Genomic DNA, 25,536 nt, shown 5'->3' with positions numbered 1-25,536 from the left:
CACTCACTGCGCTGTCTATGTGCCACTGCGCAGTCACGGAACAGCCTGTGAGAAGCTCCAGCACCTGGGAGTTGTAGTTTTAAGCAATAACAAATAGAACGCCCTCTCTCTCGGTGTGTGTGTGTGTGTGTGTGTGTGTGTGTGTGTGTGTGTGTGTGTGTGTGTGTGTGTGTGTGTGTGTGTGTGTGTGTGTGTTACTCATGCTTCTGCTGTGGGGACATAAATAAATAATAAACAAACAATAAAAATAAACCTGTTATAAAGTCAGATATCACTCAGAGAATCCACAATGTAACTCATTCACATGAAATGTTCTCTGTATTACTTTTTTAAATCTGTGCTTAAGCACTTTCACCTAACCCTCACACACTTACACTCCAATGGACATTCAGTATTTTGTCCAACGATACTTCGGCGTGTAGACTAGAGGAGTTGAGGCTCAAACCATGGAGCTTCGAGTTAGCAGGCGACCTGCTGAGCCACAGCAGCTGATTTAAAGAGTGATTGTGCTGCGTGGGTCAGGTGCTTTTTAAATGTGGGCACAGAAAACAAAAGGGAAAATGTGATAGAGGTCTGACTGAAATGTCACAGAGCTGATGTGGGATTGTAAAGACGGGAGTCCTCGTGGCTAGGAGATGTAAACAACAGCTCACCTGCTGACTGTAGAGAGACGCAGCTTGACTGGATAGTTACTCACACACTGCCTTTCTACTCAGTTGGGTGCAAAGTGATTTCTACTGCAAGTCCCATTCATACAGTGTTTTTAATCCATGGCTTTATCCAACATTCACACACACACTCAAACTCTGATTGATGCTTCAGGGGAAACTCGGGGTTCAGTATCTTTCCCAAGAATTCTTCAATGTGACCATCAGTCATCAGGGATCCGCTGACCTTCTGCTTGTTAGATGATCGGCTCTTCCACCCGAGGCACAGCTGACCGGTGATCAAGCAGAATAAACTGAGACAGGCTGAGCCTCCAGTTATCTGGGATCCTTAAACTAACTACCTGCTAAACACAGAAAATACTGCAAGTGTTTCCCAAACCTGTGTGACAAATCAGCCCAGTCACCCAATCAGCCCCCAGAAACCCAGAGCTGCTGTCCCATGGTAGACTCCAGTCAGCAGAGGGAGCACAGCATGTTAAGTAACGCACTGGTTTGTGTTTGGCTCGGAGGATTTATAATTTATTTCAAACATGTTTCCGTGCAAAAAAGGATCTAAGTGATCTGCAAGCACAAAAAGAATTCAGCCTGAAGCGACACTAACACAGGAGAACGATGCACCTGTAACCCCGGACTCTGCTGACTTAAAGCCAAACCTACTCATAGAAAACAAAGTCAAGCTGATGAAAACCCTCAGCCCTGGATCTGAAAGTTTCCTCTGCTCACTCCTCGTCTCATACTTTTGCACTGTCCCATCCACCAAGCTTTTAACACACTGCCTGCACCCTGTGAACTTGTTCGCTGTATTTTCTGCTGGTTTACTGAGTCATTTTAAGTAAATAGCACTTCATGTAAAACTACTGAGTTCCCCTGAGCAAAGACCAACAGATAGGGCGAGTACAATGACAGCAGAGGAAACTAAACTTAGACCGAAGAAGGTGTCAGAGTGCCTCAGAACTGTTCCTGTTTGTGTGTCCATCCTCTGCACATCACAGCGTTTAATATGCGCGCTGTGCGTTTGAAAAGCACACGCACACACACACACACAGTATGTGGGCGTGACTTTATAAGACAGTGAGCTGCTGTCAGAAACGCAGTTTGTTCTCTGAAGTCGTGGCAGTAGAGCAAACTGCTGCAGAAGCGCGCACAGACCGCAGACTCATCAGATAACAGCGCCTCGTTTTTTCTCGTCCTTATCTCATCAGAGTTTTACGTAAAGCGTGATCTTCTTATTTTCCATTTCACTGTTTAAATTGTGAAACAGCTCGTGGGTGTTTGGCCGGGACACAGAGCGGGCACGGAAATGTGAGCACCAGCGTCCCGGGACGTCATCGAGGTCAGCAGTCATCAGCTGTGGACTGTTACATGAGATCACTCCTGTGCCGCCTCCCCTTGTGCATCTGCGGCTCTCGGGCACACTCGCTTTCATTTATAACTTTTAACATGAACATTAAGATATGCGCACTTGTTGTCATTTGCGCCTGATCTACTTTAATAGCGCGTTCTGTTTTATTTATTTGCGAAAACCTGTTTTAAAAACCTTATTGCGCTTCAAAGTTGCTCTCGGGGAGTTCTCGATGGTGTTTGTTTTTATGCGAGAATCCACTATTTAAAAGCGTGACACTCTTCGCAGTTTTTGCACGTCTCGTTCACGCGGAATTCGTAACCGGGGTCTTCAGTAATCATGCAGCGCGAACGCCTGCTCAAAGTTTTGGTGATCGGCGACCTGGGAGTTGGCAAAACGTCCATCATAAAGCGCTACGTCCACCAGGTGTTCTCCCAGCATTACCGGGCCACCATCGGAGTGGACTTCGCACTCAAAGTGCTCAACTGGGACCACAAAACAGTGGTGAGGCTGCAGCTGTGGGACATCGCCGGTACGTGAACCATACTGTTATTGTTTTGTGGGTGGAATGACACACCGCTGTACAGGTTAATGCTCACTCACTCACCCACTCAAGAAACACTATCACGAAAGGTTTTTAGTAGTAGATGCAGATGACAACTCTCCACTCAACCAAACCCAACGTAAATATCTGGATATTTTTCCAAAACACGTCAGATCCACACCAAATTTTATCGAGCTGTTCCTTTGCGCATGCACCATGTTGCTACAAAGTTGCATGAAAATCGGCTCCTAATGACCTCAGCAAACCAATAAAAAGTTAACTCCACCTTGTGGCGTTGTGTTTTAAAAAAAAGGGGGGGGGGGGGGGGGGGACTCTGTGTCCCTCAGAATTATGCAAGCTTCAAACGTCCATCGAGGCTCAAAGGTCAAAGCTCTATATCAGTAATGCCAAAGTGAACTCTACTGTCAACTCAGCCACATACAAGTACACAGAGAGACGAAAGTATGAAGCTCAGGGTCCGTGGTGCACACAAAGTGCAGTTAGAACAAGAAATAGAGACCAGTGCAAGTACGGACAACAAGTAAGGAGGTAATAAGAGAGTTGGGCTGCATGCATTATCTGTAATATAGCGTTGCTCGACCTACAGCGACTATAGAAAGATGTAACCAGTAATGTGCAACGTATACAGGACCCGCATTTCATAAGGACTTCCTTTACAAATCCTCCGAAGAACCTGTTGCTCCACAGGCATGCAGACAAATAGCACTGAAAACATGACCTTGGCCGAGTTCCCCTTTCACCAGCTGCAACAGCAGACTGATGTTTACTCAGAACTGCATCAGTACTTGTAACCCAATAATACGAGCCCACGAATCTGAAGGCGTACTGCTGCAGTGAAAGCAAAGGGACTGACCACGTCACGTCATCCACCACTGACTAAACATGACATAGAGATAGAGAGAGCAGTGTGAGGGTCATAGTCACGTACAGTCGTCTTCATCCATAAGCTTGGGGGTCATTTTGGGACAGTCGGGTCAGGATTACTTACAGTAGAGTGTCTTGAACACAGCACACGGCAGGACACACAAGACATTAGTTGCTGCCGTCGCACCCAAGAAGAGTCTGGTACACAGATTCTTCAACCTGCCAGCTTGCTCACCTCTTCCTGTTCCTCATCCTCGTGTGGATGTGAGGAAGTTGGCAGGTTAAAGATGTCTAATAGAACTGCAATGGATACGTGCACCTGTTCTGGGTAAATTCTAGGGAAAAAAACATCTTTAGGAAAGTTCAAGACTGTAAACAATGTGTATAAGACAGAGACACAGTTAGAGAGACAAGACCGAGATGGTTTGGACATGTGCAGGAGAGGGACACTGGATATACTGGACAAAGCAGGAGGGCCACAGAGGAGCTTCATGGATGTGATGAAGGAGGATCATTGTAATAGATGAGGATGCAGATTATCTATTGTAACAACAGAAGAAGAAGATGGGTTTTGTTACTTAATCAATAATCTTAGAATATTTCCGAACTTGCAGTGTGCATTTTTTTTGTCCTGCATGATTATCACGCAGTCAGACTCTTTCTTTTAAAATGGCACAAATGTCAAAACGTACTCCCGTACAAAGATGCACTCTTTATAAGCAGACGTCTTCCATTCATAATAAGTACAGATATCTTCAACGAGTCCCTCAAACACATTTATTAGGTGAATTACATGTTTCACTTCTGGTTCTGCAACATGTCATGTTGTAGATGGTTGAGGGGGAGATAACTGTGTTTACTTCCCTTGTGAATTTAGAGACACTTTCCTCTGACATCAGAAGCATAACGCAGCATAAAAGTAACAGAATCTTAAAGTCAAGTTGAGTAAATTCCCAGAAGCTCGGAGATCACAGAGTGGTCAGTGGTATGCTGCTCCTGGAGCTGTGGCGTATGCCGATGCTGCAAGAGTAAGCCAACATGTGACAGCGTCAGGCATCTGTTAGAAAGTACTTTGTAAAAGTTAAGTACCACTATAGATATAAACAAACTCGCTCAAAGTTAAGCAAATGCATCTGTACTGTGCTCAATGCAAGTAAGCAGTAAACCCCAGAACAAACGTGCAGTAATCTGCATTTTCACACTCTTCAGCTGCTTTTTGCTGATGCATCTAACAATTATGTTGCACAATTTGAGAAGTGGCCTTGAAAAAAAAATGTGGTCAGCCATCATTCCTGCAGAGGCACATAACAAGCTCTCTGTATTCAGCTTATAAAACCCTCCCATGTGTCTCTTTAATTGCATGTAATTAGATTTTTTTTGGGAACTCCTTTCTTTCCGGTCTCACTGCTGTCTCCCTCTCACACACACAGACACACAAAGACACACACGCTGTGTGTGCTGAGTGACGTGCCAGCTGATAAGAGTTATCATTTAAATGAAAAGGTCCGGCTGAGGCTGTTTTCTAGGCGGACTTTAGCAGCGAGGCAGGTCACGACTTGCTGCTAAACGACAATGAAGCTGCTGCGGTCACACAAACAGCCGGCATGTTGTCCTCACGGTGTGGATGTGGTGACCGTACAGCTGTTCTGTGCTGGCTTTTCTTAATATAGGGAAGCCGGTTGTTCAGGGTCACGAGGAGCGTTTTCAAGTCACAAAGTTTTTGCATTTTCCCATTTGAATGTTTTATAGTTACAAATGTCAAGATAAAAAAATGTGAGTTGGTGTACGTTCTTTTTAGGTCAGCCTTCACAGAGTGCTTTTACATAGATGTTCTCTCTGTATAGTCATTTTTTTATAAGTTATAATGTCTTCTTTTTGTGTTTTCGTTTCTGATATGGTGACATCACGACTTTCCTCACCCACAAAAAAACATGGTGTTTATTACTTTAACATAGTAGGCGTTGTGTGTGATAGACAGATGTTATTATTGTTGTTGTCTTTGTTTTGTTTTTAGTTGTCATGTTTGCTTTCCATGCTGGTTCCAATCCATAGGAGCCAACAATCAGATGACACCCCCATGATCTAGCATTTTGGCAACAGAAGGAAAGAAAAACTCCCTTTTAACAAGAAGAAATGTCCAGCAGAACCAGACTCAGGGACCGGCGGCCATCTGCTGGGGGTGAGGGGGAAGGCGGGGAAAAGACACGCTGTGGAAGAGATTTAGATATTAATGATAACGCTGATTAAATGCAGAGGGGTGTATGAGCTGCCTGTTGGGTGGAGCTCTCACGTGGTGTTGACTCTGCCTGTCGCATTATACACATAGGATGCAAGAGCGATGTCAGTCTCGTAGGAGCACAACAACAAAAAATAAAAGGATATTACACATGTTCTGGTCTATGTACATAAACTGTTATATACAAAAAATAATGATCATGTGTACATTTACCTTTGAGTGAACACGGTCTCCTGGTTTTTAGATTGCCGGACTTGCTTATTTTAAATTCTGAAAACATTGGTCATTGGTGGTGTTGACCTTTGACCTCATACTATTAGTACTGATCAGATGGTGTGCAGAAAAAAAGGGAAAGGTACCATCTGCTTTTAGGAGACAGTTTGTGTGCTCGGTGTTTGGGCGCATGCGCAGGGTTGTGTGTCTGTGTGTGTCAGATGCTCCACTGCTGATTCACCGGTATATTGGGATCATGTGGAGCAAGTTAGTTTCCAGGATAGAGACTGAAATGTTCACACACATGCTTCTCTCATTTGCAACATTTTTTTAACAAGTGTGTGTGTCTGTCAGCAGTGAGAAGAACATATGCAGTTCCTGTATACAAAAAAAGTGTCTTATTGTGCTGTGAAACTAGGGCTAAATGTTTGATACTGGCAAAGATGTTAGTTATTATTATGAAAAGTGACCAGTTTTAGTATTAATGGTGTGACCTTCAGAAACTGATGTGATCACCCAAGCTATCATCACTTTAGATGGCTTGGTGCTGTGGCGTATGTCAGACTCTGGCTGGTCTGTTGTGCTTTTTTGTCTTCATTGTTGGTTGAGTGAGGTGCTCGTGCTGGGCTTTGAGAAATCCAGCTGGACTACTCTTTGCAGTGGGGGCTGCTGTGTGGGGTTCCAGTCAACATGAGTCCCGGATCTGCTGTTCCTCGCCTCCTCGAAATGGGGGGTGCTTTGCTGGCTCTCTCCTCCAGGCCTAGTCCTCTCCTTCCCCCGCTTCCTCTGACAACACATCACTCACACAAATAGGACGGGTTGGACCATTCAAGTGGCTTTGCTGGGTGTGGTGTGCGGTCATCTGTTTCTCCCTTTTTAATGACACCATAGTCACATCTCACCACACATCACCGTACATGTAGGATCTTTGGAGGCAGGAGCACTACCCAGAGGTAGGTAGGCGGGGCTGCGTGGCAGCGCAGACTGCCTTTCAATTTTACGTAAAACTTAGAGACCAAGGCTTTTAGGGATAAGCATTGATAAGCACAGTCTCTGGCTCATGTCACATTTCTCCCCTCTAGTTTTACTCACTTTCTACCTCTCTGCTAGGTGCGGGTCTGTAACATTGCGATCTCTCAAACTCATTTTTCAAGTATGGTCTGTGTCAAACACACAGTCACTCATATCCTATCATATGCTGCGAACACATAGCAAAATTGTATATTTGTTTATGTACCTCCCTCTGCTTTGTCTTTTTTGGCGCTGTGTGCTTTCTTACAGAAGCAGCGTTGTCTGTTCACCGTTGCTCCCGTTCTTCTCTCCTTTTTTTTCTATTTTTCTGCTTTAAATTTTTTTTTTAAAAAGTCTCGTCTGTAAATTAACATTGGCCTGGGTTTGTCTTCTGTTTTCTTTAAAAAGGGCAGGAACGATATGGCAACATGACCCGTGTGTACTACAGAGAGGCCGTGGGTGCGCTCGTCGTCTTCGACATGACCCGGCTGTCCACGTTTCAGGCCATCCTTAAATGGAAAGGAGACCTGGACTCAAAGGTAAAAAATCAGAGATGAAGGAGGTGGAGAATTGAGAAGAGGAGTGTGGTGGGAATTAGGGCTGCCACAAACGATTATTTTGATAGTCGACTAGTCACCGATTATTTTTGCGATTAGTCGACTAATCAGATCATGCGTCTATTGGACGTAAAACTACAGCTTATTGCACCAGCAGCATCTGCTCTTAGATAACTATCATTAGCTTACAGCTTTAAGTGTTTAAGGTACAGTATGTGCTAACTAAAAATAAAGACAAGATGATAGTTTATTAAAGTTTAACGAAATTTGCAGATTGTCTCGGTGGAGTTTAATAAACTCGGCCGTCTGTTCTTTCCATGTAAAGTATAACAGGACACTGGAGTAAATTCTCTCCCATCTCACACTTCTGTTTAATCAGTTCTCTGTTTGACGTTTATTCAGCTGTGTAAAACTATAACTTTAATCTCAGCCAAACCGATTTACTGAGGAACAAATAAAACACTGAAAAAAGCCAAACAATAACATTTTTAAATTATCTGAGTGCATATCATGTTCAACCTGAGTAGCGAAACACCGCGGGGGGGTTGAAAATGATGTGCTGGGAGTCCGGTGTTCTCACCGGCTCTAGTGACCCTTGAACCCTCTAGCTGTCGAGCTGGTGGGTAACAGACGTCTCTGAAAACGTCGGAGCGCTTTTGCAGATATGTGGTGTCTTGATAAACCGAGCAGATATTTGAAGTTTGCACAGCTACATTCTCGCCTGAAAATATGTTAAAAGTTTATTTTGTGAAGCAGAAAGAATAATAGGGCTTAGGAGTTGACGTCACGTCGCAATGTATTGTGGGAGCGCGGTGCCATTTTCCGGGTCCATAAATCAAAACAAACACAGTGTGTTGGAACAACGACGACAAGAAACATGCTTAAAAGCAGCTCAAAAGAAAACGGATGGTATAGAGACCTATTACGTCCAGAGTGCATCGCAAATGTGGACCCATATGAAATATGGCAGTGGAATAAAGACCCAGACGACTTACCGCCACTGTCCTACCCCGATATCTTCACATATCTTGTTTGTGGAGTAAGCGCTTACACTGCGAACCAGTTTTGTAATTACAAATCGCTGGAGTGCATCGAGTGTAATGGCCATGGTTCACCCCCTACCACAGTTGATGTTATACATTTATCAATGAACTGCTAAAATCTCGTTGTCATATTATGTGCCCACAATTGTAAAGTTGATGCAAACTACCACATTGATAATCGGGCAAGATATTACAGCCATTTCATAGGCAGGCTTCCCAAAAGTTGTGAGAAAGAATTAGCAAATCGTTACATAGCACGTATGTCTGCAAAGTCACTCCATTCGATGTTTGTTCGCAATTTCTATAACCTCCGAGACCACCAACGATCATATTATTAAGCTATAAAGAGTGATATGAACATATATAGAACTTACCGGAATGAAATTGTCCGGTAAGTTAAGTGATATCTGGACATGGAAGCGAACTGGATACCAGCTCGTCTCACGGCTGCTATCCAGGCTAGATGCCTTCGTTTGGTAAGGTCCGCTATATGAGCTGCCTCATGTTGCTTCCAGGTTGGGAAAGAATAAAAAGACAAACCCTTTTTAAGCTTATTCTCTTGCCGGTTGTGCGATCGAACATTGCAGCTGACCACGCAGCAAGTACGAACCATGGCTGTTGTGTGTGCTTTCGCTCCTTTGTCGCTTGCGCTTTGTTTGGACCGGGAAAATGGCGCATCAGGCCAAAATCCTTTCCACGCCCACCCCCGTGACATCACGCTCCAAAGCCCTATAAGAGTAATATTAAAACTAACTAAACTTGTTAGTTATCTTAGCTAAATTTTATTTTCACAAATGCAAATACAGTAACAAAAAACCTAATTTTAAACATTACTATAATGATGTTTTATGTTACATAAAATTGATTAGTGGATCACTTAACAAAAAGGCTATGAAAACTATTACTATTTGTAGTAATTACAAATTATTTGAATGTATGTAATTCTTTGTATTACACCCCCTGGCATATGTTAATTTTGTTCTGATTGTATACATGTTCTGTATACGGTTTCTTAATAAAGTTTAACATTTAAAAAAAAAAAAAGAGAAAAAAAAAATATTAAAACTAACTAGCTGCCGCCATTGTTGAAAACTGGAATTGGCTGGGCCGCGCTATGAATTCTGGGATTGTTTGGGCCACGAAGCATACACCCGACCCATCCTTCATAACTGGAGAAATGAAGGACGCATTTTTGGGCCGTGTTTGGGGGAGTCTTCGAATTTGGGCATGCTTCGCCGTGTTGCTGTAACGTAATTGGCCTACAAATGCGGCCTCCGAAGGATGCGGCCGCTAAATTTGGACACAGCTATGAAACCGGACACTGCTTCTTCTTCTTTGGGGTTTAATGGCAGCGGGCATCCCTGGACATGCAGTGCTGCCATCTTCTTTTTCAGTCCATTATTACATTCTTAAATCCTACTACTTATCCCTGCATCTTTTGGGATCTTACAAAGCTTCAAACGACGTGTCGACTATTAAATTAGTCGTAATCGTGACTAATCGACTAATCGTGGCAGCCCTAGTGGGAATAAGGCACGTTGAGTCCACAGGTCATAGTTTTGAGCCATCTTTATTGACCGCGGCTGCAGCTCTCAGCTGTCAGCCGCAGATGCATCACACCACAATACACCACCACTCGCACTTGTTGTAGTCAGCGGGCATGTTTGCGGATGCCACGCAGGTGCGTCCGCCCTCCCTGCATGGCACAGCAAGCCACGCCCCACCACAAGGATTTTGTGAAGGAGGAAATGAGTGCAGTTTAAAAAGTTTTAAGAAATGTATTTCTTTGCTCTGAATAAAAATCTACAAACTTGGGGCTGAGGCAAATAAATTTGCATGAATCAGGGTGAAAAATCTAATATTGTTGTAGGATTGAAGTAAATCAGACTTTCTGAAAAAGTTGGAACATTTTAAAATGTTAATAAAAACAACAGCAAAACAAAGAAAAACCCATGAACCTCTGCTCATATTTACTTCTGAAAAACTCTGCCTCTTTTTTCTACTCAATCATGTGACCAACCTGTTGGCAGCAAACCTAATTAGCTGCAAAATATTCCTTCAGCTCTTCCTTTCTAGTCTTTTGCTGCACACATCCCAACTTTTTCGAGACATGTTGCTGCCACCGGATTCACAATAAGCAAATCTTTTTACACAGCATCCCTACTTTTTGGAATTTGGGTTGTACATAATCTTAATGTAGTTTATTAACCAGAGTCTAGCATAACTAATGGTTTGTTTGGGGGCTCATGCTCAACAGGTTAAACGGACAAGCCCAGATCAAGTCACTAGGCTTTGTTTCCTCTTTCTCTAATAATTAAACATGTGATACTGGAATGCGCACAATCATGCACACTGGAGAGACCTTACTTAAAAAAAAGGCACCTTATAGCTTTCACTAGAAGCTTATATTATATGAAAAATAAATAAGAAAAAAATTTTTTTCATGTTTTTCTTTTAACTTAAGATGATAAATCACAGAAGCTTGTTTACTTGCTAGTCTTGGTTCTATTTCACTTTGCAGATTGTAACTGATCTCAGATCAGTGAAAGCAGAGTTAGAGGCAGCATATCAGGTCAAAGTGAAAGACCAACATTTCTCCACAGTATGCATGTGCTTTGTCTCGCAGCTTGAAAACCTCTAGCCATTGTTGGCAGGATACCTATGCCTGTAAAACTGATGCACTGCATATTTCATATTTCAGTGGAACCTAAGCCAAGCAGAGTTGAGCCTGCTTCCAGAGACTGTGGTCAACTGTGCCAACAAGATGTCAACAATTTAAACGATAGATGCAAACAAGCGACAGGAGAAGCTTTATGACAGAGCACTGTCTGAGATAGAAGAGTGGTCACTTTACTTTGGCTTTAATTGATGTCTATTTTTATATTTTACTGAACAATTGCCTGCCTTGTTTGCGTTGGTGAAAAGCCACTGCTTAAAGTTAAATGTTGTGTTTTCATCCTGATTTAGCCAAAAAAAAAAAAAAGTGGTTTCTCAATAGTTGTGCATCCCCTTTTCTGTTTTCCTGTTGTTGGTGGTGGAGGTTTTTTTGTTTTGTTTTTTACCTCACTTTTCCTTGTTTAATTCATTTTGGAAGTACTGTATTCAGGATAGCTAGCCTAGTTTGTGACTCAGCAATGTCAGGGAGAACGCAGCAGGTGGGATAAAGACAGTTGTATTCTACACATATCATTTTGTTACGATATATATGTTTTGATAATATATGTATTCAAGATCTAAAAATAATGGGAAATAAACTTTTGTACATTTTTGTGTGTTCATTTTTTATTTAGTTTTTTCTTGATTTCCTCTAATCCCCAGAATCCCCGTTTGCTAATCTGGGCTATTTTCCAGTTTGGTCATGAGGAAGCAGTCCTCAAATGACCAGCTTACTGTCAGCTTAGTATCAAATGACAGACAGCTGACTGACTGACTGATTTCATTTGCCACTTCAAAGCAGTAGAAGTACTTTACACAAAAGTGAAGTTGTTTTGTTTTCTTTTACACATCCAGCAGTTAAAGAGTTATATTTGGAGGTGTATTTCTTTTTTTTTCACTGAAAAAGAAGAGACCTCAATAAAGACATTAAGGAGAAGAAAAACAAGTATAAAACAAAGACCACAAGTCAAGGCTATATATAGTGTGTGCATATGTGTGTTTCCTTGTGAGAAATGTCTCCTTTATTACCGACAGTGTTTTTCCAGCTTGATGCTAACTATGTTCAAAGATCTTCGGTGAGGCTTAGAGCTTCTTCTTAACAAATACAAATTATGCTTTGAGGGCTGTAAGATTGACGAAAAGCACATTTGCATACATTACAGCTTAACATTGAAACATTGAGCTGAAACTGTAATGCTCAGCAGGGGCTGCAGACAGAGGCCCATCCCTGCAAGCAATCCGTTTTATATTGTCATCTTACTCTCAGTGCCCTCTGCCTATCAACTATGTAATAGATAGCCAAATCAGTATTTATTTTTTTTATCACTGTATTACAAGCCTGATGCCTCTCTGATATCAATATAGATAAATAAATAGGCATAACATAACAGACAGATGCCATCACTTGATGCTGCTGTATCCCTTCACAAACTGCAGATTACAGTGAAGCACTTCAAATTGAGGCTCATCTACTGGAAGCTTCGACAGGTCTTTGTTGCTTCATCATGAATTATTTTCGTAAATTTTCATTGCATTTCTTTTTCCATCTTCCTCTGGGATTCATTAGGTTGCCCTCAGCAATGGGAGGCCAGTTCCAGCTGTTCTGTTGGCCAACAAATGTGACCAGCGGCGTCATGGTTTGTGCCCCAAGCTGCCCAAACTGGAGAACTTCTCCAAAGAGTACGGATTTGTCGACTGGTATGAAACCTCTGCCAAGGCAAGATGAGATTATTTTCTGTTTCTGTCTTCCTGTCAGCATTTAATGGGTGTTAGATTTGGTCACAATAAACAAGCCACACCCCCTGTCTTACTGTAAAGCTTATAGTTTAGGATGTGTATATATGTCTGTGTGTATCGCTTCCACAACTGGTGTGCCAATCTTAACAAAACTTTGTATGATTATCATCACATATACAGTTATTATTCTCATTATCATTCTGATGATTATGATCAAGTTTTTTTTAAAAAGAAAGGAAAAAAATGTTTTCTTATATCCCAATTCTTCAGATTTCCATATTCATCACTCGCCTGCAAATCTGATGTCACGTTCTCTGTTTGCATTTGTTTCACATGTCACGATCAGCGTATGTCCCCATTTGTAACTTAACGGTCACCAAAGTTTGTATCCAGGGGAAAATTTTGTTTTTTGACCAATAAATACTGAATGAGAAATTTAAAAAATGTTGTAGGCAGCTAGTAATGTAAGGCTGTAAAAATGTTTATTTCTGCTGCACGCATGTGCATTTTACCATGGGAGTCAATGGGGACCGACTCGCTTTTAGAGTCAGCCTCAAGTGGCCACTAGAGGAACTGCAGCATGTAGCACGCCTGCGATGGCTTCATTTTTCTTAGCCCTGGTGTCATGAATCAAATGAGTGTTTGGAACCCAAATGGAGGTTGGTTTTAGGTAAAGCTTTATTTTGCATTGTTGAATTTCCACCAGAAAAGTCCACCAGAAACACAAACACGATCCAAAACTTAGTGGAAAATGCGCATAGAGGAAGCTAACAAACGCTGAAACAAAGACTAAGAGGAAGACTGTTATGTATTCGCAAGGGTGACAAGAGGCAGGTGACAGTAATCTAAGACAATGAGACAGAAGGGGAAGTAAAACTAAACACACTCTAGAGACAAGACAACTATTAATATAAAACAAGAAGTGAGAACTGTAACTAAACGGAGAACCACCGACAATTAGAAGAACTTCGCTGTGTTATCCAGGAAACATTCAGAATGAATAAAACTGAGGAATATATTTAATTAATTAAGAAAAAACAAAATACTAAAATACTCTAGAAAATATTAAGCTTAATACGCATGTGCTGCTGTAACAATTGAACAATTGGGATTAAAAAATTATCTATCAACCAAAGAAACAATTCAACCCCAAAGCTTCAAAAGCCCACAGTCTGACCTGGGGTGATGACACCCAGAGGGTACAGGGTTGAAAACAGTGTTGTCAGCACCGTCTCATTTACATACTGGCCCCTTACAAATATAAAGCATGTCTTCTTCTAGGCTGTTAGAAGAAAAGAAGTTAGGTACATCAGGTTATAGTGAATGCCATGTTCACATAATATCCAGTTATATAAGTTTTCATGATTCAGTCACAGCTGGCTCTCGTAGCTGCCAACTCGCAGAATTCAATTAGTTCGCTAAAAGTACCAACAGAAAAACTTGGAATTCAGTTAAATCTTAAAAGGAAAAAAAAGTGAGAACACGGCGCTTACTGTGGCTCATCTGTTGATCCAATTTATTTAAATTAAAGGTGGAAGGCTGGAAGCACAGCTTTTCATTCTTCACCTTACAGAACCTTCAAAGCCTCATGTCCTCTTTTTACCCGTTACATAACAGAAACAAGTTGAGACACACACACACACACACACACCACCTCAGGAAATGAGGAGCGCTCTAGTAGACTTTAGTGAGTTTCCTTTTTTAGTAGATGTTGTAGACAAAAAGAATATTTGATCAGTTATTTAAAGACGTTAATATTTGAAATATTTCACCTTTACGATGGAAAAATGATTAATATAGATGTTCAGCTGTAGCTGCTCCCATTAAAGATTATCAGAGTTTCAGGTAATGAAGTTTCAGTGTACGTGCCAAAAGCTCAGGATTCAGACAACCGTGAATGCTCCATTTTAATGTTTGTTTACTCTTTTACTCAACATCAGCAATAGCTGAAATCCCTAATACGGTCATCACAGGCACACATAAGCTCCACCCCCTGCTGTTCAAACCCTTTGTTTCCAGTGGGCACCCAATCAGAAAAAAGTTGCCTTAAAGAGACGGTGGTCTGAAAGAGAAAGGAGTTAAATGATTAGAACGAGAAGATCTTTATTGCCATTAAATGAACGAGCATACAGAAATATTTCATCCCCCTACAGTTCACAACACGCACAAGAAAATAGGAATTGCTGCTAAAGGGCTGCAATACAAACTCAAAAAAAGAAAATTGGTAATAAATAATAACAAAATGAGTTGGCATAAGAGGAACAGTGTGGCAACTTGTTAAAGCAATCACATGATTTTGTGTAGACTGATTTAACCCACAATAGTGTTTGTTATGGTAGTTGTAGGATTTTGTACTGTTAGAGGGAAAGTTGTGAACAGAGAACGTACTGGGTAAGCGGTATCTCTCGAACTCAAGAAAGCTGCGTTTTAAAAAAAGAAGCCACGTGGTGATGGCTTAAATGAACACGTTCTCTATTGCACATCTTTGCATTGTTTGTTGTTGTTGTTGTTCGGGTCTGCAGGAAGTATATCTGTGTTTTCTTTGTGACTGCTAATGTGTCTCTTCCTTGTTAGATAATCTTTGCTGCACCAAGGCAACTGTAAATCATGCAAAGCAAATTTAGGACAAAATGAAGTTGAAGCTGTGGTTCCCAGTAGGTCACCATTCTATTGAAAATGCACCCTTTTCCAGCTGTTCTGGACTCTGCAGACATGTGCGCAGAGATGCCCAGACCTCCCTGTCCTCAGCCACCTCCTCCAGCTCTTAGAGACAAAGCACTGAGACATTCCCAAGCCGGTCCTGGGGTAGACCTAGGACACCAGTGTGTCCTAAGTCTACCCCGGGACATACAGGAAGTGGCTCACTTAGCTGGCTCCCTTTGACCAAAATGAAATGACCAAGTTCCTAACTCTATCAATAAGCTGAGCCCAGCCACCCTTCAGAGAAAGCTTGTTCCTGCTGCTTGTGTCCATTATCTCTTTCTTTGGGTCATTACCCAGAGCTCTTTTAAATCCAAACAAGACGAGTTTTAGTCATTCGTCCAAGTTTTTCCTGAGTGATTAAGCGCCTAAAGACAACCCTTAAATACTTAAATGGACAATATGGTGGATTTTACTGTTAAGACATTTCACTATTTCTACCTCCATCGACCTTCTTCAACCCTTCAGCTTCATCCTATCTCTCTCTCTTTCTCTCCCCAGGACAACACCAACATCGACGCTGCCATCACATGCTTGGTGAAAAGCATCATGTCTGTGGAAGAGGAGAGAGCGCTGGCTGAAGCCACCAGTGGCGCCTGTAAGGGCGATCCAGATGGCAGCGTTCTTGTTCTGCCTCGCTTTGACTACAACACAAAGGAGAAGGGACTCGGTGGATGTTCGGGGTGCCTGTCAATTAAACCGAAACAAGACCAGGACTGAAGGACTGTCTGAACCAAAAGACTGCAGGAACATGCAGAGGATGGTGTGGATGACTCTGCTCTCCATCACTTTCTCCTCACTGACCTTTCCTGAGAGAATTTAATAGAATTGATGTTTCTGGGTTTTTGGGGGTTTTTTTTTTAGATTTTTCAGGAAAAAAAATCCATCTAATATTTTTAACCAAATAATTAAGTTGTTGTGTTTTTATATTGGACTCTGATTCAAAATGAGTTCAGTCATTGCAGCAATCTCTTATTTGGAGAATGTGACCAATAGCACTTTTTATGGCTTTTAAAGGAAATTTGTCAAAATAATGTTTTCCCAAAATTTGTATTTATCTTATCTGCTATTTTTAAGGTTTGTTTTTTTTGTTTGTTTGTTTGTTTGGGGTTTTTTTGCATTGATGCTTCTATTGTAGCAGAGACAGTAGGTGTGTGAAATTTGCAACTTTGTCCAACAAGTGTTTTTTAGTTTTTAGTCTTTAAATTGCTTTGAGTTATGACTGCTTTGTAAGTTACTACTGTTTGCCTTAGAGCAGCGGTCCCCAACCCCCGGGCCTCGGACACGTGAGTTGTTTGGTACCGGGCCGCGAGAGTTGAGGCTCAGGTGTGAAATGTATGGTTTTCAGGGTTTTTATCGGTTTTCAGCGTTATTTTGTTATCATTTTTATCGTTAACTCGGTTTTCCTGGGTCTTTTCAGGTGTGTTATGAATAAATCTTCTTTTTTTCGGTACAGGTACTAGTTTTATTTTGTTGTATTTATCCGCGACACCTTAAAGGCCGGTCCGTGAAAATATTGTCGGGCATAAACCGGTCCGTGGTGCAAAAAAGGTTGGGGACCGCTGCCTTAGAGCAGTGCCAAGTAGCTCCTTATTGTTCATTTTTAATATTTAATTAAAAAGATTTGTTGTTCTGTATTTGATCTTTATTTGTTAAAAAAACAACTTTATGTATAAGATGGAGTATTTCTTAATGTTTATAGGGGGAAGTTGTGTTCAGCTAAAGGAGAGGAGTTTAAAGGCCGTTGTATATGCTTTTGACCACTAGTGGTGCTATAGATCAGCGGTTTTCTTTCTTTTTATATCTCAAGATCCTGTCTGTCTGAGATTGAGGAGGGTTATTTGAAGTGTGCTTTTCATGTAAGCTGTAATGTATAGCATATTATTAGCCAAGAAATATACCAAACTGTGACTTTTTATGGAGCTTAAGGAGCCACAGACATATTAAGAGTGGAATAGGGTTCATCTGTACCGACAATTTTTTCTGCCATGATCGTCCACAATACTGCAACAAAATAGCATTTTCCATGTCAAACACCAGACTGTTGATAATTATTATTGATGGTGTGAATTTTGGATCTTTGAGTTGTCAGACCTCCCCAGCTCGTCTGAGACCAGCAAGGAAGCATAATGTTTATATATGTGCAACATGAATGCAAACCTGGAGCCCAAAAACTGAAATAGACTGGCAGTTTTTGAGTTTGGTGTCCACTTCACTTTAATACTAATGATCTATGCAGGTTTGAATTTGTTTGATGAGAAATAAACTGCACTGTTTTATACATCATACACAAGAAAGTATCGTGTCCCTGCAACACGGTTGTGTTTGTCTAAGGCAAAAGGTACAAGTCTTACCAAGGTTTTAATCCCTAACACTGTTCCATTCTAAAGATTTTCCCTTGTTTGCATCCATCCTTTAAATTACTGCTATCTTGTGGCTTCAGTGGCTGTTCTCTGCAGAAGCACGCTGGACTCTGCTTGACTTGAACCCCACTGAAATATGTAGCACCCGTTAATTTCATGGGGATGTGGGTTGGCAAGCTGAGAGACCGACAAATGTTTGTGGTTGTGTATTGTTGATAAATCAGACAAGCTGCTGCTGGCTGGCTCAGGTTCCACTGCTCTGAGATCAGTTACCATCTGCGCTTTGTGTGGAGACAGAGCACTGGCGAGTAATCAAGCCCTCTGGGATTCATCCTCGTAACAGATAAGTTTCCTCTTGCTAAACATCATGCAGTGTGGAAACATTTTCAATATCTCCTTTAGTACATAAGCAAAGAAAGCTTTGCTGGTGCAGGGGAGACATCGGCTCTTGCAGCAGGTCTTGTGAGCGCTCAATTATCCAATTAAGGAAAGTCCACAAAGTTGATTCGTAGCATTTTCAGTGTGAGAAACGTCGCTCATCCAAGTGATTTCTTCAGGTGTCGGCGTCTCTGCTCGTCTGTCTGCTAAAGTCACCACAAACTACTGCATCACTGCCATGGTCGCCACATTTTTATTTATTTTCTTTGGTTTAATTTAAGCAAAGTTGGGTTATTTAACCTAGGGTGGCCATATTTTGATTTCCAAAAAAAGAGGACACTTGTGCCAGTCATAAAGAACTTTAATAATACTGTTTACTTAAAGAAAACTTTAACATATTTAAACTATGCCTTCTCTGTGTGGTTAATGAACGGTGAAATAAAAACTGTCATATAGGTTTTACAAGTCAACAAGTGCACAAAAAAAAGAGGACGGTTGGTCACCCTATTTAATCTCCATTGTCTCTGGGGTCTCACCATTTTCCCTAAAATACTATAAACCAAAGGCAATCCAACCAAATGTTCATATTTGATGAGCCGTTTTTAATTTTCCACCGAATTAAAATGTAATTGTGCTACATGACACTGTAAACGGATAGTGAGCATTGGTATGTAAAGGAGAACCACCGCCGTTGCTGTCAACTGTCCCTGTTTCTTCTTCTGTTTCTTCTTTACTAACAATAAACGTTTTTTTACATTTGTGTTATTTAACACATGTCAAAACTTAAAACTTTAAGCAATCTCATCACACTACAGTGCTTCAGTAGAAGCACAATAGTCATGCTTTTTCAATGTGCATGCTTTGAACAGTGGTGATTGTGTCAGATTATATATGAGTCTGCGAAGAAAACGTTTCTTTCTGCAACCAGCCTGTCATATTAATGTGTGCACACAGTCTGACTGTTTATTGGCGCTCTTCTCAGCACCACAGCAGGAGATCGCTTAATGTTTGATCTCCAGCCTTGATGATGTAAAGATTTGTATTGTTTTAAGATAATTAACTGAATAGTGCTTTTATGGTACACGTAATAACCGTGCATTTGTTTTTGTTTTTATTACTCGTTCAGGAGAAAACTGCAGCAATTACCAGCACTGTAACAACAAGCAAAAATGGACATGGCAGGTGGTGCACAAAGCAACCAGTGTATACAGGTATACGCTTTAATCTTCAGCAGGAACTGTTCCTGTTTGTTGGGAATTATAGTTTATTTAAAACAATTGCACCGCTATTAATGTGCACAAAATGGGCAATGTGCAATAGATCCTGGTACTGTCTAAACATCTTTGGCCACAACTCATTTCTGTATATTTAGTTGGAAAAGTGTAGTATATAAAGCGCAAACCAGAGTTTGTATAATCGTACTTCTCTCCTGGCCTCCTCCAGACTTTGACAAAAATGTCAAATTTTTATTAATCAGCTCATCAGACAACAGGGTTTTTTTCCCCAGTAATTTCCATACCTCAGCCTTATCTCTACCCATACGGAAAAGAAATAGTAAAAACTTATATGTGATTACTCATGAAAGTGGCCACTTTCTCATTACTTTCATACATTGTTTTAGTAAGTATCCAAAACATACAAGTTTCATTATATAATTTCTCAAGGGATCTTATATCTGTTTTCACTCTTATATGCTTTTCATACAAGTTTCACACAAGACAGATACAAACTTTATAAGATTTATATATATCTTTTCCATATGGGTACCTTTAAAATAATTTCTTGACAGCCACCCTTTCACTGACCATTGATGAGGCTTCAGTGATCAGCTGAAAGGCCAGATATATCTCTCACATCCTGATCCTGGTGAATTTTCAATGATAACTGAATTATTGATGTAAAATTTAAATCACGGAGCAGCTAAATTAAAGTCAGATTGAAGATGGTTTTGAGTCGGTGCTTGATGTTACATGAATCACAACCACTCTTTACTCAATTCTAGAGCCATTATAAGCAAATTTGATTTACACTATGGTTCATTTATTGATGTTAAATTTAACCGTCAGGGGTTGCATTAAGGAGTGGCCTCACTATTGGTCTTAAACCAAGGGTGTCAAATATAAGGCACAGGGGCCAGAGTCAGACCCACAATGACTCCAATCTGGCCCACTGGACAGCTTTGGACAATGTGAATGAGGGCAAACATTTTGGACTTCTAACTGCAATTTCTTCTATTGTTTTTATGGTTAAAGTTTGAGGTTTTTTTACAACGTGTAACATAATCATTTTTTAAAAAAGAAAATACAATAGTAATAAAATAAAATGGGAAGTTTCTGTTTTATAATTTAAGGACATTATCAGTAATGACCAGAACGTTTTCTGTAATTTTACACATTAATTTCTTAAAGTTAGAGTCATGCTGACAGATTTCTCTTTTACTACGGCAGCATTTCTTTACCATGTAGAAAAAACGAGGCGCACTGTTGAAATTGTGCTTCTTTTTCTCATATTAAGATATCTCAGAGTTCAAACGTGCAGTTAAACTTCTTGACGCTGGCAGAGAGGCAAGTTTTACTGTTTCAGCCCACTTAACTAAAGTGAGCGCTACCTATGATAGTCTAGCCTTAAACACCCCAATGGCGCCCCCTGGTGTTTAACTTGTGATGTTACAATTATGGAGCAGGAAACAATAACAAGGAGCACTGTGTACATGGTACAGTGTACCATTTAATCAGCATCAGCTGCTTTTTTCTCCTTGATATAATCTTGTAAATAATAATTGTGTCAGTTAAAAATAGAACAGCTTGAACATTTTTGCAGTTTTTACTTTTATTTCTTTTCCATTCTTTACTTTTATGTCTTTCCAGACGAATACTTGTGAAATTACATAGAAACCATCAGAGTTCCTGTTACTCTACATGTCCGCACAGACATAACAGTGCTGCATGTTTACTGCTGAAACTATATGGCCAGTGACACTGAAGCACAAAGCTGGCTATAGGCTATGCCCTTCCCTCACAGCTAACAGTAATGCTATACTAGTACAGGCTCTGGTTTGATCTCATATCAATCAAGTAATTCTATCCTTCCTGCCTTACCACACAGATTTCAGCAGATTCAAAATGCAGCTGTTGTGTTTTTATTAGAACAGCTTTCATAGGACCCCCTTCCTTCAGCAGCTAAAATACGGCAATGATTTTAAGATTCTGCTTCGTATTTTCAAGTCTCCATAATCTCTCTAATATTCTGCACATCTCCACTCCTTTCTGTACTCTGAGATCATCCTCCTATTTTACTCTTTCCCACACCACATTTCCTTTCTGCTAAAGCATATAGTTAGGGCTGGATCAGGTGACCCTGAATCCTCCCTTACTTATGCTGCAATGGGGGATTCCCATGATGCATTGAGTTTTTCCTTTCCAGTCACCTTTCTCACTCACTATGTGTTAATAAACCTCTCTGCATTGAATCATACCTGTTATTTATCTCTGTCTCTCTTCCACATCTTCCATCCCGCTCTTAACCTGGTTCTGCCGAAGGTTTCTTCCTGTTTTACCTTCCCACTGTCGCCAAAGTGTTTGCTCATAGGGGTCATATGATTGTTGGGTTTTTCTCTGTATGTATTATTGTAGGGTCTGCCTTACAATATAAAGCGTTGTTGTGATTTGACACTATAAATAAAACTAAATTGAAATTCACAATATTGGTTCTGTCCCTTTAATCTTTAAAGCCAGCCATAAAACACATTTTAATCTCACAGATTATGTTTGATTGTTATTTATTATTATACATTTTCAGACATTATTCTTATTATTCTAGATCAAAATTTAAATAAAGACAAAACTTGGGTGTATGAGTCTTTTTCGACCCTGAAAATTTAATATGGGTAGCTGCTGTATTGCAATGTTAGAAACTAAAAAATGAGTGAAAAAGAACAAAGTTTAGACTTGTCACTATCAGGATCATTATAATTAACTAAAAATAACAAATAAGATGAAACTTTTACATACTGAAAGAGTTTTGTCATGTAGCTAAATCAAAAGTGGCATTATAGAGGAAAGAAATGTACAGGGAGTGCAGAATTATTAGGCAAGTTGTATTTTTGAGGAATAATTTTATTATTGAACAACAACCATGTTCTCAATGAACCCAAAAAACTCATTAATATCAAAGCTGAATGTTTTTGGAAGTAGTTTTTAGTTTGTTTTTAGTTTTAGCTATTTTAGGGGGATATCTGTGTGTGCAGGTGACTATTACTGTGCATAATTATTAGGCAACTTAACAAAAAACAAATATATACCCATTTCAATTATTTATTTTTACCAGTGAAACCAATATAACATCTCCACATTCACAAATATACATTTCTGACATTCAAAAACAAAACAAAAACAAATCAGCGACCAATATAGCCACCTTTCTTTGCAAGGACACTCAAAAGCCTGCCATCCATGGATTCTGTCAGTGTTTTGATCTGTTCACCATCAACATTGCGTGCAGCAGCAACCACAGCCTCCCAGACACTGTTCAGAGAGGTGTACTGTTTTCCCTCCTTGTAAATCTCACATTTGATGATGGACCACAGGTTCTCAATGGGGTTCAGATCAGGTGAACAAGGTGGCCATGTCATTAGTTCTTCTTCTTTTATACCCTTTCTTGCCAGCCACGCTGTGGAGTACTTGGACGCGTGTGATGGAGCATTGTCCTGCATGAAAATCATGTTTTTCTTGAAGGATGCAGACTTCTTCCTGTACCACTGCTTGAAGAAGGTGTCTTCCAGAAACTGGCAGTAGGACTGGGAGTTGAGCTTGACTCCATCCTCAACCCGAAAAGGCCCCACAAGCTCATCTTTGATGGTACCAGCCCAAACCAGTACTCCACCTCCACCTTGCTGGCGTCTGAGTCGGACTGGAGCTCTCTGCCCTTTACCAATCCAGCCACGGGCCCATCCATCTGGCCCATCAAGACTCACTCTCATTTCATCAGTCCATAAAACCTTGGAAAAACCAGTCTTGAGATATTTCTTGGCCCAGTCTTGACGTTTCAGCTTGTGTGTCTTGTTCAGTGGTGGTCGTCTTTCAGCCTTTCTTACCTTGGCCATGTCTCTGAGTATTGCACACCTTGTGCTTTTGGGCACTCCAGTGAAGTTGCAGCTCTGAAATATGGCCAAACTGGTGGCAAGTGGCATCTTGGCAGCTGCACGCTTGACTTTTCTCAGTTCATCGGCAGTTATTTTGCGCCTTGGTTTTTCCACACGCTTCTTGCGACCCTGTTGACTATTTTGAATGAAACGCTTGATTGTTCGATGATCACGCTTCAGAAGCTTTGCAATTTTGAGACTGCTGCATCCCTCTGCAAGATATCTCACTATTTTTGACTTTTCTGAGCCTGTCAAGTCCTTCTTTTGACCCATTTTGCCAAAGGAAAGGACGTTGCCTAATAATTATGCACACCTGATATAGGGTGTTGATGTCATTAGACCACACCCCTTCCCATTACAGAGATGCACATCACCTAATATGCTTAATTGGTAGTAGGCTTTCGAGCCTATACAGCTTGGAGTAAGACAACATGCATGAAGACGATGAAGTGGACAAAATACTCATTTGCCTAATAATTCTGCACTCCCTGTAGTGTTTGTGTTTGTTCATTTGGTAAAATGACATAACTTGTATGAGAGGCAAATTTATTAAAACCCAAAAGTTGAACATGTCATAAATTGTAAGTAAATCAACAGATAAAGCAAGCAAACAACAAATAAACCCAAATGACTTGAAAGAGAGCAAAAGAAAGAGAGAGGCATAGACTGGTAGCATATATTAACCAAGATGCAACTATTACTCTAAATAAGCTGCTTCACTACAAGCCACACAAACCTACAAGTGAATGTAGGAGCCTAAAAGCACCACAGGGCCCTACTTGTATAGTTTTTTTTTAATGCAAATTCAATTCACTTGGTGAATTTTGAGTTTAGTTCTGTGTTTGTTTTTTTTTATTGTAATCTACATTTAATTGCTAACGTTTTTCATATAATCCAGAACCATCTTCAGAGTTACATCTTTTAATTGAATGAGGTTCATGAATATTAATTACTGTTTCTATTAAGCTAGCAAACAGGAAACATGGGTACATATGCTATGATCATTATAGTATGGTATAGTATATACTATATAGGATGCTGCAAAACAATATATAGTGACAAGCAATTCAGATATTGCAATTTAGTTGTAGACTATGACGCTCCATTTGATGCTATATATATATATATATATATATATATATATATATATATATATACACACACATACATACATACATACATACACACACACACATTAGGGGTGCAACGATTCAGTTCGATACTTTGGTGTCATGCCTTTTTAATTTGGCATTTATTAAAATTATAAATATATATTTTAACTCAAAAGTACAGTTTTTAAATTTAATGTTGCTGAAACAACAAAGTAATAAGAAAATAAATCTATCTGATCGAGAAATCACTCATCTTTGGAAAAGAGAGTTTATTACAGAGAAATGTCTCTTTCCAAAATAAAAGCTATACTATCCGCTTCTTCTGGGCTATATTCTCAGCAGCATATTAAACATATCAGGTCCCCATAAGGAGAATCATGTGCTAACGGCTGTCTAAATGACTCGGGTAAAGTTTGTAGCATGCGTGCTTGTTGTTTTTGTCTGTTTCCACTTGTCTTTGCACTAGGATGATGTCGGAGTAAATGTGCAGTCATATTCGTTGTGTTGCCACTACTGCTGTCAGTGTTAATCTCGTTAAAATGACATTAACGCCATAATGCAGCAAATCTCCGTTACCGCGGATCTCCCCATGTGTGGGCCTGGAGGCGTCAACACGTTAACAAGCTAACTGCGCTAACGCACTAGTTCCCACCAATGTAATTGAGCATTGCGTGGCACATCCGACATACTGTTTTACTTTTGTCCATGACGCGCTTACCATCAGGGTCATACGTCACATGAAAACCAAGATATTTCCAAACGCCAGATCTGAATGAGGGTGGGGGAGGTTCAATTTCGGGGAGCGTTGAGGCAGTTGCCATGTTGCAACGAGCTTAGCTTCTGTCTTGCTAGCTTGCGCTGCGCTCAGTGGAGTAGTTGAACACAGATCCACTGAGCGCTCAACACAGACAGCATCGTCAGAAGAAAAGTTGATAAAATAAATAAAACATTT

At 40.5% G+C, this 25,536-nt stretch overlaps 1 protein-coding gene across 1 annotated transcript; it reads left to right on the top strand.

Annotated features, from left to right (window-relative positions):
• The first annotated feature begins 1,776 nt into the window (after positions 1-1,776).
• On the top strand, positions 1,777-17,843 carry LOC146636045 (ras-related protein Rab-38). Its single transcript, XM_085349424.1, has 4 exons — positions 1,777-2,542; positions 7,308-7,438; positions 12,722-12,871; positions 16,093-17,843. The coding sequence occupies exons 1-4, from the start codon at positions 2,350-2,352 to the stop codon at positions 16,309-16,311; spliced, it is 693 nt and encodes a 230-aa protein (XP_085205550.1). The 5' UTR covers positions 1,777-2,349; the 3' UTR covers positions 16,312-17,843.
• Positions 17,844-25,536: the final 7,693 nt, after the last annotated feature.

Source organism: Diplotaxodon limnothrissa, linkage group LG3 (assembly GCF_057381915.1).
Source record: "Diplotaxodon limnothrissa isolate DT_005_m linkage group LG3, D_limnothrissa_male_GT1.1, whole genome shotgun sequence".
Lineage (NCBI taxonomy): Eukaryota > Metazoa > Chordata > Actinopteri > Cichliformes > Cichlidae > Diplotaxodon > Diplotaxodon limnothrissa.
Note: the sequence above shows the minus strand (reverse complement) of the source record. Positions and strands in the feature narration are given on the sequence as shown.